General features: G+C 51.3%; 1 protein-coding gene across 1 annotated transcript; it reads right to left on the bottom strand.

Annotated features, from left to right (window-relative positions):
* Positions 1 to 8803: 8803 nt before the first annotated feature.
* On the bottom strand, positions 8804 to 13915 carry SWI5 (SWI5 homologous recombination repair protein). The gene is made up of 6 exons (XM_070431093.1): positions 13901 to 13915; positions 13649 to 13848; positions 13330 to 13378; positions 11055 to 11176; positions 10391 to 10485; positions 8804 to 9131 (listed from the first exon to the last, which is right to left on the bottom strand). Exons 1-6 carry the CDS (start codon positions 13913 to 13915, stop codon positions 9067 to 9069), a joined length of 546 nt encoding a protein of 181 aa, XP_070287194.1. The 3' UTR covers positions 8804 to 9066.
* Positions 13916 to 13985: the final 70 nt, after the last annotated feature.

The raw sequence follows: 13985 nt of genomic DNA on the forward strand, positions 1-13985 counted from the left end.
AAACATGAGGGGGTTGTGGGAACTCCCGATTTATATAGCCCGTCGGTCAGCAGTACATGTGACCGCCTGGACTCATGATTAGTGTCTGAACCCTAAGCTGTGCAATCTGTTGGCTCCAGGCAGTGTCAGATTTGAGTTAAACTGTAGGACACCCGTCTGGGCCTAATGAGAGCTGCAGAGTCGCTTGGCGTGGGAAACTCCACGTGCCCGGTGTCGGAAGTACTGCGTGTAGAGGACACAGTTTTCCTTCTCCTGTGTATGTGTTTAGCATGTGTGTGCGGAATGAACCCAAATGGTTAATTTTCTTCAGCAAAGTGGAATTACACAGTGTGTGACAAGTGGCTTCTTTCCTTGAACAACAGAGCATGGCCATTTCTCCCCGTCTGCCCAGCAGGTCTGGCTCCTTGCTGCAGACCCTGGGGGGTGGCCAGGTCACAGGCTCTCTGAGGAAGGCCCAGCTGCCCCTGGAGCCAGGGCTCTGGTGAAGAGCTCAAGCTAGGTTCTGTCATTTTATTTACCCTCTCGGGGTTAAGAGCCAGGTGTTCGGTGTTTGTTCCTGCAGAAGGGCCCTGAGCCCTGGGCCTCTCTGGCACTGACAGGGATCACTTCAAGCGAAGGCAGAAATGAGCTGCCACACTCTTCCTGAAAGGCTAGACTGATGCCATCGCTGCAAATGGCTCCCAGGGCCCAGGGCCCGGCCCGGAGCCTGGGCAGGTGTGGTGGTCAGCGGGCCAGGTGGCCTGAAGGGGAGATGATGACAGTGATAGGAATAACAGCAGCTGTCATTTACTGAGGACTTCTGGTGTGCCGGGCTCTGTGCTAAGAGCTTTACACTCAAGGTCTCCGAGGCTCCCACAACCGCCTAACAAACTAACGATTATCCCCCTTGTATGGGTAAGGAAAGCTGCTCGGAAGAGACATCCTGCCTAGCAGAAGGCATCTTCGTCTGCATAGGACCTGCCCCTCCATGATTTCTGACCAGGTAGCTGCTGGACATCAGTTTAACCGGCATGCCTCCTGAATCTCTGCCCAGAGGTGATTTCAGACCTGTCTTCCCCTCTTCAGGGTCACCCTAACCGTGGTGAGGCTGAGCCATGAGCAGGTACCTCCACCTGTGCTTACTCGAGCCATAGTCACTGCCACCCCTTCTTGTTTAGCATCTCCAGACATCCGACTACCACCCGCCTCCCTCTTTCACCAGCCCTCCCTCAGACCAGAATCCCCAGGGAATTTAATCCCCATTTTACAGATGGGGAAACTGAGGCCTAAGAAGGTAATACTTGCCTGGGCCTCACAGCCAGTCAAGGGTAGGTTTGAACTGGGTACTCTGGCTCCAGAGCCCATGCTCTTAATCTCTCTTCACCATGACCTCCCTATCTTGACCTTGGTGGGACCTAGGCCAGCCCTGAGTTGTGTCCCTAGTGAGACTTTCCTATTGAGACCTTGGAGCCAGGGGTGATATGCATAATCAAATCCCGTCTTAAAGTTGTGGCCTTGTTAGATAGGAAACATGGGAATATATATTTCTGCACGTAGACAATTCAGAATAAAATCAAACAATACTTGGATTAGTAGAATCCAATCCAAAGGAGGGGAAAACTGGGTGGGGCAGAGGGGGTTGGCAAATCTCAATAGGTAACTGGAACGCAGGCGACATAGGCGGTCACATTGAGACAGGCTAGTAAGCTAGGAATAGGGCAACTGAGACAAAGTTAAACAGCAGTTTGCAGCTATCCAGTAATCCTATCTTCCCTAAACCAAGGACACTTGAGAGTAAATCGTTTGCACTTCTCCCCAACCAGAGGGTAAATGACTTAAATCACCCTACTCCGGGAAATCCAATCAGTGCCATATGCACCCCCCGCCCCCAAGAATTCCCCTAAATGTCCAGCCTTAAAAACTCCTCAAAACTAAGGTCATAGGGTGAGCAAGTCCTTGCCTTCCTCCCCCTCCCACCTTCCCCCATTGGTATGCATCTCAGGCTTGAAACCAGGGGAGCAATGGGCAGTGGCAATCCCCCCACCCCCACCCCCGACCCTGTCCCCAAGGTCCCCCGTTCTCTGACTTCTTGGTGAGCCAAAGCAGACCAGCCTAGGCTTATTTCCCCAGCCGTTTCCTGTTTCACTGTCCCCAGCTTTAATAAATGTCCTCTGAAATTCACCTGGGCTTGTATTGTGAAAGTTTTTTCTACACAAAGTCAAGAACCCACACCCTACCAGCTGGCTCTAGGCAGACTCACTAAGGGCCAGGTCTCCTTTCCGGTAACAACATCACCTCATTTGGAGTCCTTATTGACACAGAGATTATAAAAGAGGTCAGAGTGGCTTATCTTGATCTCAGGATTGTGGGGGGCAGGGGTACCCCTGAGTCATGCCCAAATATTTGGTCAACATGCAGCCTCAGTTGGCAGGGAAAAACCACCCCAAATCCCTTGGGATGGTAAAATGTTTTCCTTAGTAAATGTTTTTAACCCTGAAAGGTTAGAAATGAACAATGATTGCTAAATTGTGCCAAATGTGTAAGCAACTTGAGATTTGTAAGTTGAGCTTTAAATTTTAAGTTAAACTATTGGGTTGATTTATTTCAAGAAAGACTTTTTAACGCCAAATATAGTGCAAATAATTCCGTAAACCAAATGTGCTCTCAAAAACACTAGCAACTTCATTAATAAACCCGCAGGCTCCCACATTTGCCAGCTGCCTGCCTGGCAACTGTTTTATTGTCTGTCTCCCCTCCTTAGAATGTAAGCTCCCCAAGGACAGAGATGTTTGTCTGTTTTCCTTACTATTACGTCCTCATAGGTTAGAGCGGTGCCTGGAAAAATACTTGTTGAATGAATGAATGAATGCCCAAATAAATGAATGAATATCCATGCCCAAATACTATAGCTTTCAAGGCAAAAGTTTTCTCTTCATACACTCCCAGCCTCCTCCCCTCTCCTACATGCCCTCTCTCTTATTCCTTCTCAGCCCTCCTCTCTCCACCCCTCCCCAGAGGCCACTGCACCCAGAAGATTGGCTCATTAAGGCTCCACTTTAAGCCAAAAGGACCTTGCATTCACCAGGGACCAGAAATATGCTTAGAACACACAAGCATATCATCATATAATGAGCTGACATTTGTCTCTGTGATCATTAAACCAGCCTTTATATCTATGATCACTTGTGAAGTGGCCACAGTGGGTATTATTTTACCTACTTTATAGATGTGGAAACTGAGGCCTGGAGAGGAGGAGCCCAGCCTCCTGTATCTGTCTATACGTGGCACACCACGCTGAGCTTCCTCTGTGTGGCCACAGGATAAAAAACAAAAAGCCATATCCACCACCGTACGATCAACATCCGGATCTCCCCTGCATATCCCGTCCGTCCCTGCTTTGAGCACCTCCCTCCGCTGGAGACCTGGGACTCCTCTGGAGATGGGCTGGATAACAGGAGGGACTATTAGTCACACAAAGAAGTTCCTGCGTGGGTGAGACTGGGCTCAGGATGCTGCTGGGGGTGGTGCAGGTTGATTAAGAGACAAGCATCAGGCGGGCGGCTCAGGTGTCATTGCAGGAGTGGCGGGGCTGTCCTGGGGCTTCCAGAGCCCCTGTCATCAGCAGAGAAGCCTGTGCTCAAAGTGACCCTGTGACCAGAACTCTTCTCCATGTGGTCCCCACTCCCAACCTCTCCAGGTCCTATCTGAGCCCTAGTAAGCCAGGACCTAGAAGAGCCCTAAGAAGGCAAGCAGGACCAGCTCCTCCCTGGCAAACCAGCCGGGCAGGTCTGCTGGTGCCAGGGTGGAGGGTGGAGCAGCAGGCAAACTCCAGCCAGGAACAGAGCTGACAAATGCCTGGGCCTCGGGGGGCTCTGGGGAGAAGTCAGAGGAAAGCCACCTGGGTTTGGCCTAGAGCTGGCTCGGGGGCCCGTGGCTCTGGAGGTGGATTTAGAGACAGCTGGTTTGGAGGCAGGGTTTGATCAGACATTATTACTTGTTATTACAAGTTATTAAAAGCAATTTGTCAATTGTTAAGGAACATTCACAGAGAGGCCAGGTACCAAGACACCTGGGTTGCTCATTAAAAAATATGTAATTCTGCCTCAGGCCTGCAAAATCAGAATCCCTAGGGAGGGGTTAGGGACTCAAATCACTACTTATTTATTTCATTTTTATTATTCTTTTGTTAATCCTCACATGAGGATATTTTTTTCCATTGACTTTTATTTTTTTTAAAAATATATTTTTATTGATTTCAGAGAGGAAGGGAGAGGAAGAAAGAAATAGAAACATCAATGATGAGAGGGAATCATTGATTGGCTGCCTCCTGCACGTTGGACCGAGCACGCAACCCAGGCATGTGCCCTTGACCAGAATTGAACCTGGGACCCTTCGGTTCACAGGCCGACACTCTATCCACTGAGCCAAACCGGCTAGGGCTCCATTGACTTTTATTTTTATTTATTTTTTTAAGAAAAAACTTAAATATATTTTATTTTTTACAGAGAGGAAGGGAGAGGGATAGAAACATCGATGAGCTGCCCCCTGCACACCCCCTACTGGGGATGTGCCCACAACCAAGGTACATGCCCTTAACCAGAATCAAACCTGGGACCCTTCAGTCCGCAGGCGGATGCTCTATCCACTGAGCCAAACCAGGTAGGGTGCTCCATCGACTTTTAGAGAGAGTAGAAGGGGGTGGGGAGAGAGGGGAACATCGATGTGAGAGAGACACATTGATCAGTTGGTTGCCTCTTGTACACACTCCAACTGGGGCAGGGGATCGAACCTGCAACCCAGGCCCTTGACCAGGAATCAAACTCTTGATCCTTCAGTTCACAGGACGACACCCCAACCACTGAGCGTCACTGACCAAGGCCCAAATTTTATTTTAAAAAGCCCTCTCAGATACTTGTGATGCTCAGAGGTTTAGAAATTATTCCCAGGTCTTTAAAAGAGCATGTCCTTGGAGCCCTCAATCTCTGAGTCCGCTATTTACCTGTGTTTCTTTGGGAAAGTGATTTAACCTCTCTGAGCTTTATTTGCTTCATCTGGAAAATAGGGATAACCATTAGGCATACATGCAATAGCCACACTGAGCACTGGGTTTGGGGCCTGGCACAGAGCATGTGCTCAGCGTGTTAGCTGCCCGGATTTTCATTGCAGCTGAGATCCTTTGGGATTCTGGGATGAAACAAGAAACTGAGAGAGTAGATGTCAGGAGAGGATCTGCTCCTGTTCAGAGTTCCCGATGTTGGGAATGAGGGGCTCACTGAGAAGAGAGCAAAGCCTCCTATGCAGAGAAATTAGGAGAGAGGGGTCAAGGCCAAGCCCAAGGTCAAAGCTGAGGTTGTTCATTTCTGAACACTGGCTTGGCTGCTGGGTCAGGGCCACGTGCAGATACAATTTGTAAGAAGCGCAGCAGAGATTTGTGGTTAAGACCTTGGGCTTAACTCAGAGAGTTCTGGGTTCAAGTTCTGACTCCTTTTATTAATGCATGACCTTGGGTAAGATACTCAAGAGAGGGTGAGCCTCTGCCGGGGGTGTAGAACAGCACATGGCAGCCAGGCTCTGAGGTTCAGACCTGTGACATTGAGCAGATAGCTCCGCCCCGAGCTTCAGTTTGGGGATACTGAACTGGGGATGTATGGGAGAACCTCACCTAGTCACACTGACCCGCAGTGTGTCCTAAATGTTGGTTATTACTACCACCCAACCCTTCTCAGGGGAAACCTTTGCTTGTAGCTGGGCCCCTTACCTGGCCTTCTCTCCCCCCCTTCCCGAGGTGTCACCTTCTTCTGAGCAAAGCTAAAGTGGGGTGCTGGCCTGGAGGTAGTGGGTTCCTTCTCCAGTTGGGGTGTGTATGAGAGGAACTTATCAATGTTTCTCTCTCTCTCTCTCTCTCTTCTCTCTCTCAAAAGCAATAAACATATCCTCATGTTACTGTAAAAACACCTTTAAAAAATAAATAAATAATGTGAGGTGCCAATCGGTGACACTCCCTCGGTGAGGTCAGACTGCCCTGAAATGACCCCTTCGGTTCCCAGGGACGAGAATGCAGGCGGTTTTGAACTTGTGTTTTGAACTTGTCTTGCCAGGTGATAAATATTTTCGGGGAACTTTGCCCTGGATGTGATCAAACAGACTACGCACTTCAAGGTCAGAGTTACCCCAGGTGGCCTGTTTTCCGCAGGCCCTGAGAAATGTCACTCTCTATCCACATCTCACAACCAGTTGGCTTCTTACTGACTTGGGGGGAGGAGGGGTCTCACTCCATACTCCTGGGAGGATTGCTGCCAGAGAAAACACTCTCTTCTCTAAGGGGCGCTGGGAGAATCTAGTCTGTGGCCTCTGACTTCCCAGCGAGGCCCTCCAGGGGTAGCCTCCTAGCCGCTGGGCTCATCTCTGAGTGGACACTGCCCCCTTGGGGCAGCCTCTCACCATGACATCTGGGAGAAGGGAATCGCAAAAGAAGGAAATGGTCCCAGATGATGCTTTCCTTCCAAGCGTCCTATTCAGTGCCTTAAAATTGGACCCTGACCTGGCTGTTAGGGCTCAGCAGATAGAGTGTCGGCCTGTGGACTGAAGGCTCCTGGGTTAGATTCCATTCAAGGGCATATGCCTGGATTTCGGGCTTGATCCCCAGTGCGGGGTATGCAGGAGGCAGCCAATCAATGATTCTCTTTCATCATTGATGTTTCTATCTCTCCTTCTCCATTCCTCTCTGAAATCAATAGAAATATATTTAAAAAATATTAAAATTGGCTCCTAATGCAAAAGTCTTTGGAGCACTGGCAGTGTATTCGTCCTCAGCTTCAGAAGCTGGAATCTACCCAAGTGCTTTTGTTGCCTTCCAGAAGAAATCAACTCAGGGCGACTGCCAGAAAGCAAGGCCACAGCCACAAGAGGGGGACTCCAGCTTATCTAATTTGTAAAGATTCGAGGGGCTTAGGGAACAAGTGACAAGTGTCCTTGCTTTCTAGTAACATGTGGAATTAGAGTTGAGGGTAAGATTAGAGTTAAGCAAGATAACTGGTATAGACTTAAGGGACAGGAGGAAAGATATCTTGCTATAAGTTTTTATTTTTATTTGATTAATAAAATAATCACTCGAGGATATTTTCCCATTGATTTTTAGAGAGAGTGGAAGGAAGGGGGAGAGATAAATAGAGAGAGAGAAACATCGATGTAAACTTTGATGCCAAAAAGGGGATGGGAGAAATAAAGAAAGAAAGCATCAGTTACAGGGAGGCCAGGACTAATTAAGCTAGACTGAGAACTCAGTGAGTTAAGAGGTACTGTGGTGGGGGTGTGGAGATGTGGGTCCCACAGCTTCTGTATTGCCAACAGAATGGTGACTTTGAGTGCTGTATAGAAATATGGGGGAAAAGAAAAAAACGTCAATAATCCTACTATCTTAAATAAGCCTGATTAATATTTTGGTGCATTCCCTCTGTTACTTTTTCCTACATGTCTTTGTTGGATTAAAATTTTTATTTATTGATTGATTTGGAAAGAGAGAACGAGAGAGAGAAAGAGAAGATATGTTTCACTTATTTATGCATCATTGGTTGCTTCCTGTATGTGCTCTGACCGGGGATGGAACCCCAAACCTTGGCATGTTGGGACAATGCTCTAGCCAACTGAGCTACCTGCCCAGGCTCTTTATTGGACTTTCTAAATCCTAAGAGTTAAATCATCCAGCATGTGAGTTGCAGGAAATGAAACTGCACCCACTCCCTCCCAAAAGAATATTGCTCACAAGGCAGAGCTGCGCTGGATTGTGTTTGGGCTCCTTTTCTAATCACTCTCCGCTGCACTCAGACCTTTCGTGCCCTGGACCCAAGTTCTCTGGCTCCGGGCCTTTGCAAATGCCATGTCCCTCCTGGAATGCCCTCCCGCTTTCCTGTCTGGCTGCCTCCTTCTAACAGCGGGCACTGATGTCTCTTGTCCCGGGAAGTTTCTCCATGTCCCAGGTTGGGTGCCACTCAGATGTGCTCCCGAACCCCTTTTATCAAACATGTCATTGTTTCTTAGTTCCCTGACTTCCTGCTGGCAGGCGAGCAGAGACCGAGAGACCGTGGCTCCCTGCTCCTGGTATTGACTTGAAAAAAAAATTTTTAAATATATATTTTTCTTGATTGGTTGGTTTTTAGAAACGTTTCTTACTTCACCTCATGCCAGCCTGTCCCCAAGGGCTGCTGTCACATCTGAACTCTTATGTGAATGTCCAGCAGGACAGGGCCAGAGCGGCAGCTGGAATAGTCAGAACTCTTAGCAGGTCTGGTGTGAAATCCTGCCGTTCTGGATTGCACGGAGCAGTTGCGACACTCCAGTTTCACCCCTGCCAGGGATAGCTGGTCACGATAAGCAACACCCAATGAGCTCACCCTGCCAAGTGAGCTCACCCTCGCTTGGCAGAGGTTACAATTAGGGATCGGAACCCTCATTCTGCAGATCAGTTTACAAGGTAAGAAACCTTCTCAATGTTGCTATTTCACTCTCAGCTCTTACTTGCTTGTCCCCAACCCAGAAAGGCAGTACTGCAAACCAACAGCTTCAGAGTTAGACTTGGGCTCAAATCCCTGCTCTGCTACTCACTGGCTGTGTGACCTTGGGCAAGTCACTTTGCCTCTCTGAGCCTCAATTTCCTCATCTGAAAAGTGGGGACAGCAAATCCTAAACCCTCATAGGATGGGTTTTAGGATTTGAGATAATGGACGTAAAGTACTTAGCAGAGTGCCCGGCTCACATAAGATTGTTCTAACAAAGGCAGGCTGGGTCCCAGGTGAGATGGGCTATCAGAGGAGGGACAGCATCCAGATTCACATCAACATTATCTACATGTTTATTTACAAATAGGACAACGTACATACATGCACAGGTGTCACTGGGCCACTCGGGAGTCCTGGAGCTGGAAACACACCTTCTGCTTCCCTGGGCTCCCTCCTGCCTCGGACGGGCTCACTGGAAAAGGGCTGCTGACGCTTGCTGGAAAGCCTGGAGGTGCGATGGTTGGGCTCTCACACTTCTCATGGCCACATCGCCCGTCCCAGTGGCCGTGGACAAGGCGCTGGGAGCCTCCGCTCAGTCACTCATGTCCAGGCCAAATTCTGGATACAACTCTTTGGTGGCGACACCTCGGATCACAGCTGAAAGGAAGGATGAATGTCCAGTGGGAGAATAGCCACATCCCTGACCACCAAGCCCCCACTCCTGCACCTTCTTCCTGCTCCCCCAGTTGCCAAGATAACCCCCTGCCTGGCCATCCCAAACTAGACTCACTGAACCCTCACCCCACATTGCAGAGGAGCCAAACAAAGCTCCCCTCCAATCTTTTCTCCACTCAGAGCAGCTGGAGCCATCTGCTGAGAATGGAAATGCACATTTGCGTCTATGCAGCACCTGCTGCAAACCCGCCTGCTGCAAACCCGGCTTCCTTAGCCTGGCCCTGCTGCCTGCCCTGGCCATTTGGTGACATTCCTCCTGCTCCCTCAAAGGCCCTCTTTCCTCCCATGGGATGGGCTCACCCTCAGAGGCCTCCCCTGACCTCCCCTCGCCCCCATTTGCCACCTGTTCCTGCCTCTCCATCTCTGCCCTTTGATTCATTCCTTCATGGCACTTAACACGCTTTATAATTCCTTTGTGTTCCTTAGTTAGTGACCATTCCCCTCCCCCCCAACATGGACGGACACGGAAGTCACATGAAAACAGAGCCTTTCACGTGTCCACTTCTCGGAAGTGTCCCCATGCCTGTAGAGCAGCACAAGGCAGGTGCTCAGTAAACACTCACTGAGCAAGTGACAGCGGACAGGCCACCCGCTCGAGCTCCTGGGACCTAAAGGACAGGCCTCAAGCTGGGGTCTATCCAGCAAGCACATGTCCTAACCACTAGGCACAATCACCTTGCATTGCTTTCTCCCTGCCCTGCTCATCCTCCTCTTCACCATTGATAATTCTCTTATCCTGTCTTCTCTTTCCCCTCATTTGGGACCCATTCCTCACTGAAACAAAGAAGCCCTCCCTGGGGCAGGGGCATTCAGGGAGTGGGGCAGCTGAGAAGGACGGGAGGGTTGGCAAGTTAGAATGCCCAGGAGATGGCCATGGCCGGGTAGCTCAGTTGGTTAAGTGTCGCCCTGATACGCCAAGGTTGCAGGTTTGATCCCAGCTCAGGGACCATACAAGAATCACCCATGAATACATAAATAAGTGAAACAAATGGATATATCTTTTTTTCCTCCCCCCCCCCCCGTTTTTTTTCTCTCTCTCTCTCTCTCTCAAATCAATCAATCAATCAAAAATTTTAAAAGAAAACAAACAAACAAACAGTAGCCCAGGAGAAAAATCCAACCACCGATGGGAAACAGGGACTCCTTCTAAGCCTGTTTGCTCCTGGAGTCCCGCCGCTCACCTAGTTTGCCCAGCAGCATCTGGCCCACATCTTTGATGTCGTTATACTCGTGGAGCTGGGAGATGTGGTCCTCCAGCTCATCCACACTGTAGCCTCTGGGGCGAGGGAAGGAGAAAGAGAAAGCTGCTGAGGACCCAAGGTTCAGGGAGGAACATCTATTTAACAAATGTTCACAAAGGGCCTGCCAGGTGCTCAGCACTGCGACAGAGAGATGGCAGGACAGACCCTGCCCACTAAAGCTGACGGTAACGGGATCCGTCCCTGGCAAATGCTCCCTGTACCAACCACACTGGTACTGTGTGGCCCTGGCCACGGCTGAGGGATTCACAGATGGGCACATGAGTGCTAGTCAGAAACCCCTCAAGTGTGAAACGCACATTCAAAAGCTGCTCGGCCTGAGCCGTGTGGCCGGAGCAAGGGGCTGGGAAGCTCAGGAGCTGTGGGAGAACCAGCTTCCCCCGGGCACTGAAAACCCCGCTCGCAGGGAGGAAAGCAGGCCGGGTGCAGACGAAGCAGAGGCAGATAATGTGGGCCCCGAGAGAGGCTGCTGAGACAGCCTGAAGCTAGCGGTGCGGTTCTGTCTTTCTGCTGAGCAGGCATGACTGGGCTGCAGTCACTGGGCACTAGTTATGTTAAGTACACCGAGGAACCCAGCTAGACTTACTCAGATATTAACTGGGAGATCTCCTTGTCCAGCACGTCCCTCTTCTCCTTCAGCTTCTGAATGTCAAGGTGCGGAGAATCCTCGCTGGCCCCATCAGCCTGGCCGCCCTTGGAAGATGGCCGCTGAGTGGCACAATAATCATTAGCTGGACTGGCCATTTCCACAATTCAGAACCTACACGTTGTCCCCCAACAGCCACTCCCTGCTTCTGCTTGGTAATAGCCACCACCCAACCCCAAAGATGACCTACTTCCCTTGCAAGTAGATGTGGCCATATAACTTAGTCTGGTAAGTGGAACTTAATCAGAAAAGGTGTATGCTATGCCTGGGAACTGGCCTTTCTCCTTCCTGCCAGCTGAATGTGGAAGTAACATGGAGTGAACAGCATCTTGATGAGGGAGAAGCCACACTGAAGATGTGGTGGAATAAGACAGAGGCCTGGGTCCCTGATGACTGTTTAAGCCACCGCTATTTTGGGTTTTCTTTCACTCCCAGCCAAACCCAATTCTAACCAAAGGGCCTATCCTGGCCCCAAGTCTGACCCCAGAGATTCCGCCTCAGGTCTATGTGGATTCTTCTCTCAAATCGCTGGGTTTATAATCTCGTTAGATAACAGAGTCTACAGTCTGGGGCTGTAGTCCATCTTTGCCTTTCTGCTTCCAAAGGCTGCACAGGCCAGTGCCTGGTGCACTGCTTATCTCCAGGAAACGGGTGTTGGATCAACGGTCTACACATGATGCAGAAAGAGACCGAGGAAGATGTGGTTCCTATTCTTAGGACGGGCAGTCACCAAAGAGTGAGTAGGCACCATCTGCCAGGCACTGGCAAAGGCTCCTGGGGTTCGGCGACGGAGAAGACAGCAAGCCTGACCCTCTGCTTTCATGGAACAGATAGCCTCCTCCCAAACAGAAAACTTCCAACAATTAGCTCTTCCCCCAGAGATCTTCACTCAAAGCCCTACTCACAGGTCACGCTTCATCAGAAAGGGCTTCTCTGACCGCCCATTTCAATGGTCTCTCCTCGCCTGGCCGGTGTGGCTCAGTGGTTGAGCGTCAACTTATGACCCAGGAGGTCATGGTTCGATTCCCAGTCAGGGCACATGGCCGGGTTGCAGGCTCGATCCCCAGGAGGGGGTGTGCCAGAGGCAACTGATCAATGATTCTCTCTCATCATTAATGTTTCTATCTCTCTCTTCCTCTCTGAAATCAATAAAAATCTATTTTAAAAAATAAATGGCCTCTCCTCAACCACTCACTATCCCTTTGTCCTGATGTTTTATGACATCTGACATGTCATGCCTTTCATTGATAATACTAGAGGTCTGGTACACGAAATTCGTGCACTGGAGGGAGGGTCCCTCGGCCCAGGCTGTGCCCTCTCGCAGTCTGGGAGCCCTCTCTCCTTACCGCCCGCCTGCTCGCTGCTCCTTATTGCTCAGCTCGCTGCTCCTTAGCCCTGCCTCGGAGGCAGGAGAGAGGCTCCAGCCACCACCACTGAGCTCACCAGCCCTTGGCCCGGCTTCTGGCTGAGCGGCGGAGTACACTGACCACCAGGGAGCAGCTCTTGCACTGAGCGTCTGCCCCCTGGTGGTCAGTGCGCATCATAGCGACCGGTCGTTCTGGTCATTCCGCAGCAATAGTTGCTTAGGCTTTTACTGTATAGATTATTTTCACTGTTGGCCTTACATCACTGGAGTGTAAACGCCACGAGGGCAAGGACTTTGTTATGCTTACTGCCGACTGCACTGCGTCTACAACAACCGTACCTGGCACATAGTAGGCACTCCATACAATTGGCCAAATGAACGAGCGAATGGATTGAGCCAGAAGTGGGGGTGAGGCTGCTCTGGGGAAACTCAATTGTCAAGGATGTGTAGGCATCAGCTTGGCAAAAAGCTGGAAGAAGAGCATCCCGACGGAGGACAGGGCATCCGAATGCCCGGAGGCAGGAGAGCGCGCCCGTGTGTGAGGGGCCCGAGTGGCTTACGTGTGGGTGGGGTGGTGGGGGAGGGGACGGTGGTGTGGAAAAGGAGCCACCATCCATCCGGCTGTCAGGGACGGGGAGAGAGAGAGCCCCCCTGGGTGCCCCTGACATGGCAGCACATGCCTCTTGTCTGCAGCTTGGAGGGCACGAGGAAAAGGGGAAGGACCGGGAGATGACCTGGAGTTTCTCCGCAGAACCAGCGGGCCGGGGGAAGGCCTTCCAGGGGGGCGGGAGAGCAGGGCCTTACCGGGCGGAGGGCGAGAGTGTGGGGACAGGGCTCAGGCATACTCACAGGGGATCGGAAGGCCCCGCGGCAACTTTTGGAAAGTCCTGGCTGCGTCCTGGAGAGGAATCCGAGGGAGACATGGCTGATTGGAACAAGGATGCGCTCCGGGAAGAAGGGGTACTGCGGGGTGTGGGAGGAGCGACGGGGGCAGTCGGGAAGGGGGCAGATATGCTCCCGGGGTCAGGGTAGAGATCCCCGAGGAAGGGGAGAGAGATCCCGAGAGGATGGCGTGTGCGGAGGGCTGGCTGGGGTCTCTGGAAAGTGGGGAGTCGGGAAAGGGATGTGAAGGGATGAGCTTATCCCCTGCTGTCCACTCCTAGCCCACCTCCTGAGTCCTGGGGTCCGGGGCCCCCGTTGCGGGGGGGTCTGCAGTGCAGGAGGGTCCAGGTCGGGGGCGGGAGAGCGGCCTCTCAGGTCCGCCAGGTAAGCAAAGTCCTGCGACGGAGACCGGGAACCGCCACACAGCGAGCTGCGCGCGCACCCGGCGAGGTCGGGCCCCGCCCCCCCAGAGGTGGGCGGAGACAGCTTTCATTGGGACTCCGCCTGTTCCTCCCGGCCGGAGTCGGCCTGGCCACGCCCCCTTCGCATTCATCTTTCTCATAGACCAATGATATTGAAGAACTAAGGCCACGCCCACGCAGCTGCTGCCTATAATCGCTCTG

The sequence above is a fragment of the Myotis yumanensis genome, unplaced genomic scaffold (genome assembly GCF_028538775.1).
Source record: "Myotis yumanensis isolate MYYU_CA2020_CCGP unplaced genomic scaffold, mMyoYum1.0.hap1 SCAF_12, whole genome shotgun sequence".
In the NCBI taxonomy this organism is placed as follows: domain Eukaryota; kingdom Metazoa; phylum Chordata; class Mammalia; order Chiroptera; family Vespertilionidae; genus Myotis; species Myotis yumanensis.

Excerpts from the sequence above, each read along its gene's own strand:
- SWI5 (XM_070431093.1), bottom strand. Across the intron at positions 13,379-13,648 it reads CGGACCCCAGGACTCAGGAG|GACGCAGCCAGGACTTTCCA; the intron begins GTGGGCTAGGAG and ends ATTCCTCTCCAG. Across the intron at positions 11,177-13,329 it reads GCGGGGCCTTCCGATCCCCT|CGGCCATCTTCCAAGGGCGG; the intron begins GTGAGTATGCCT and ends TGTGCCACTCAG.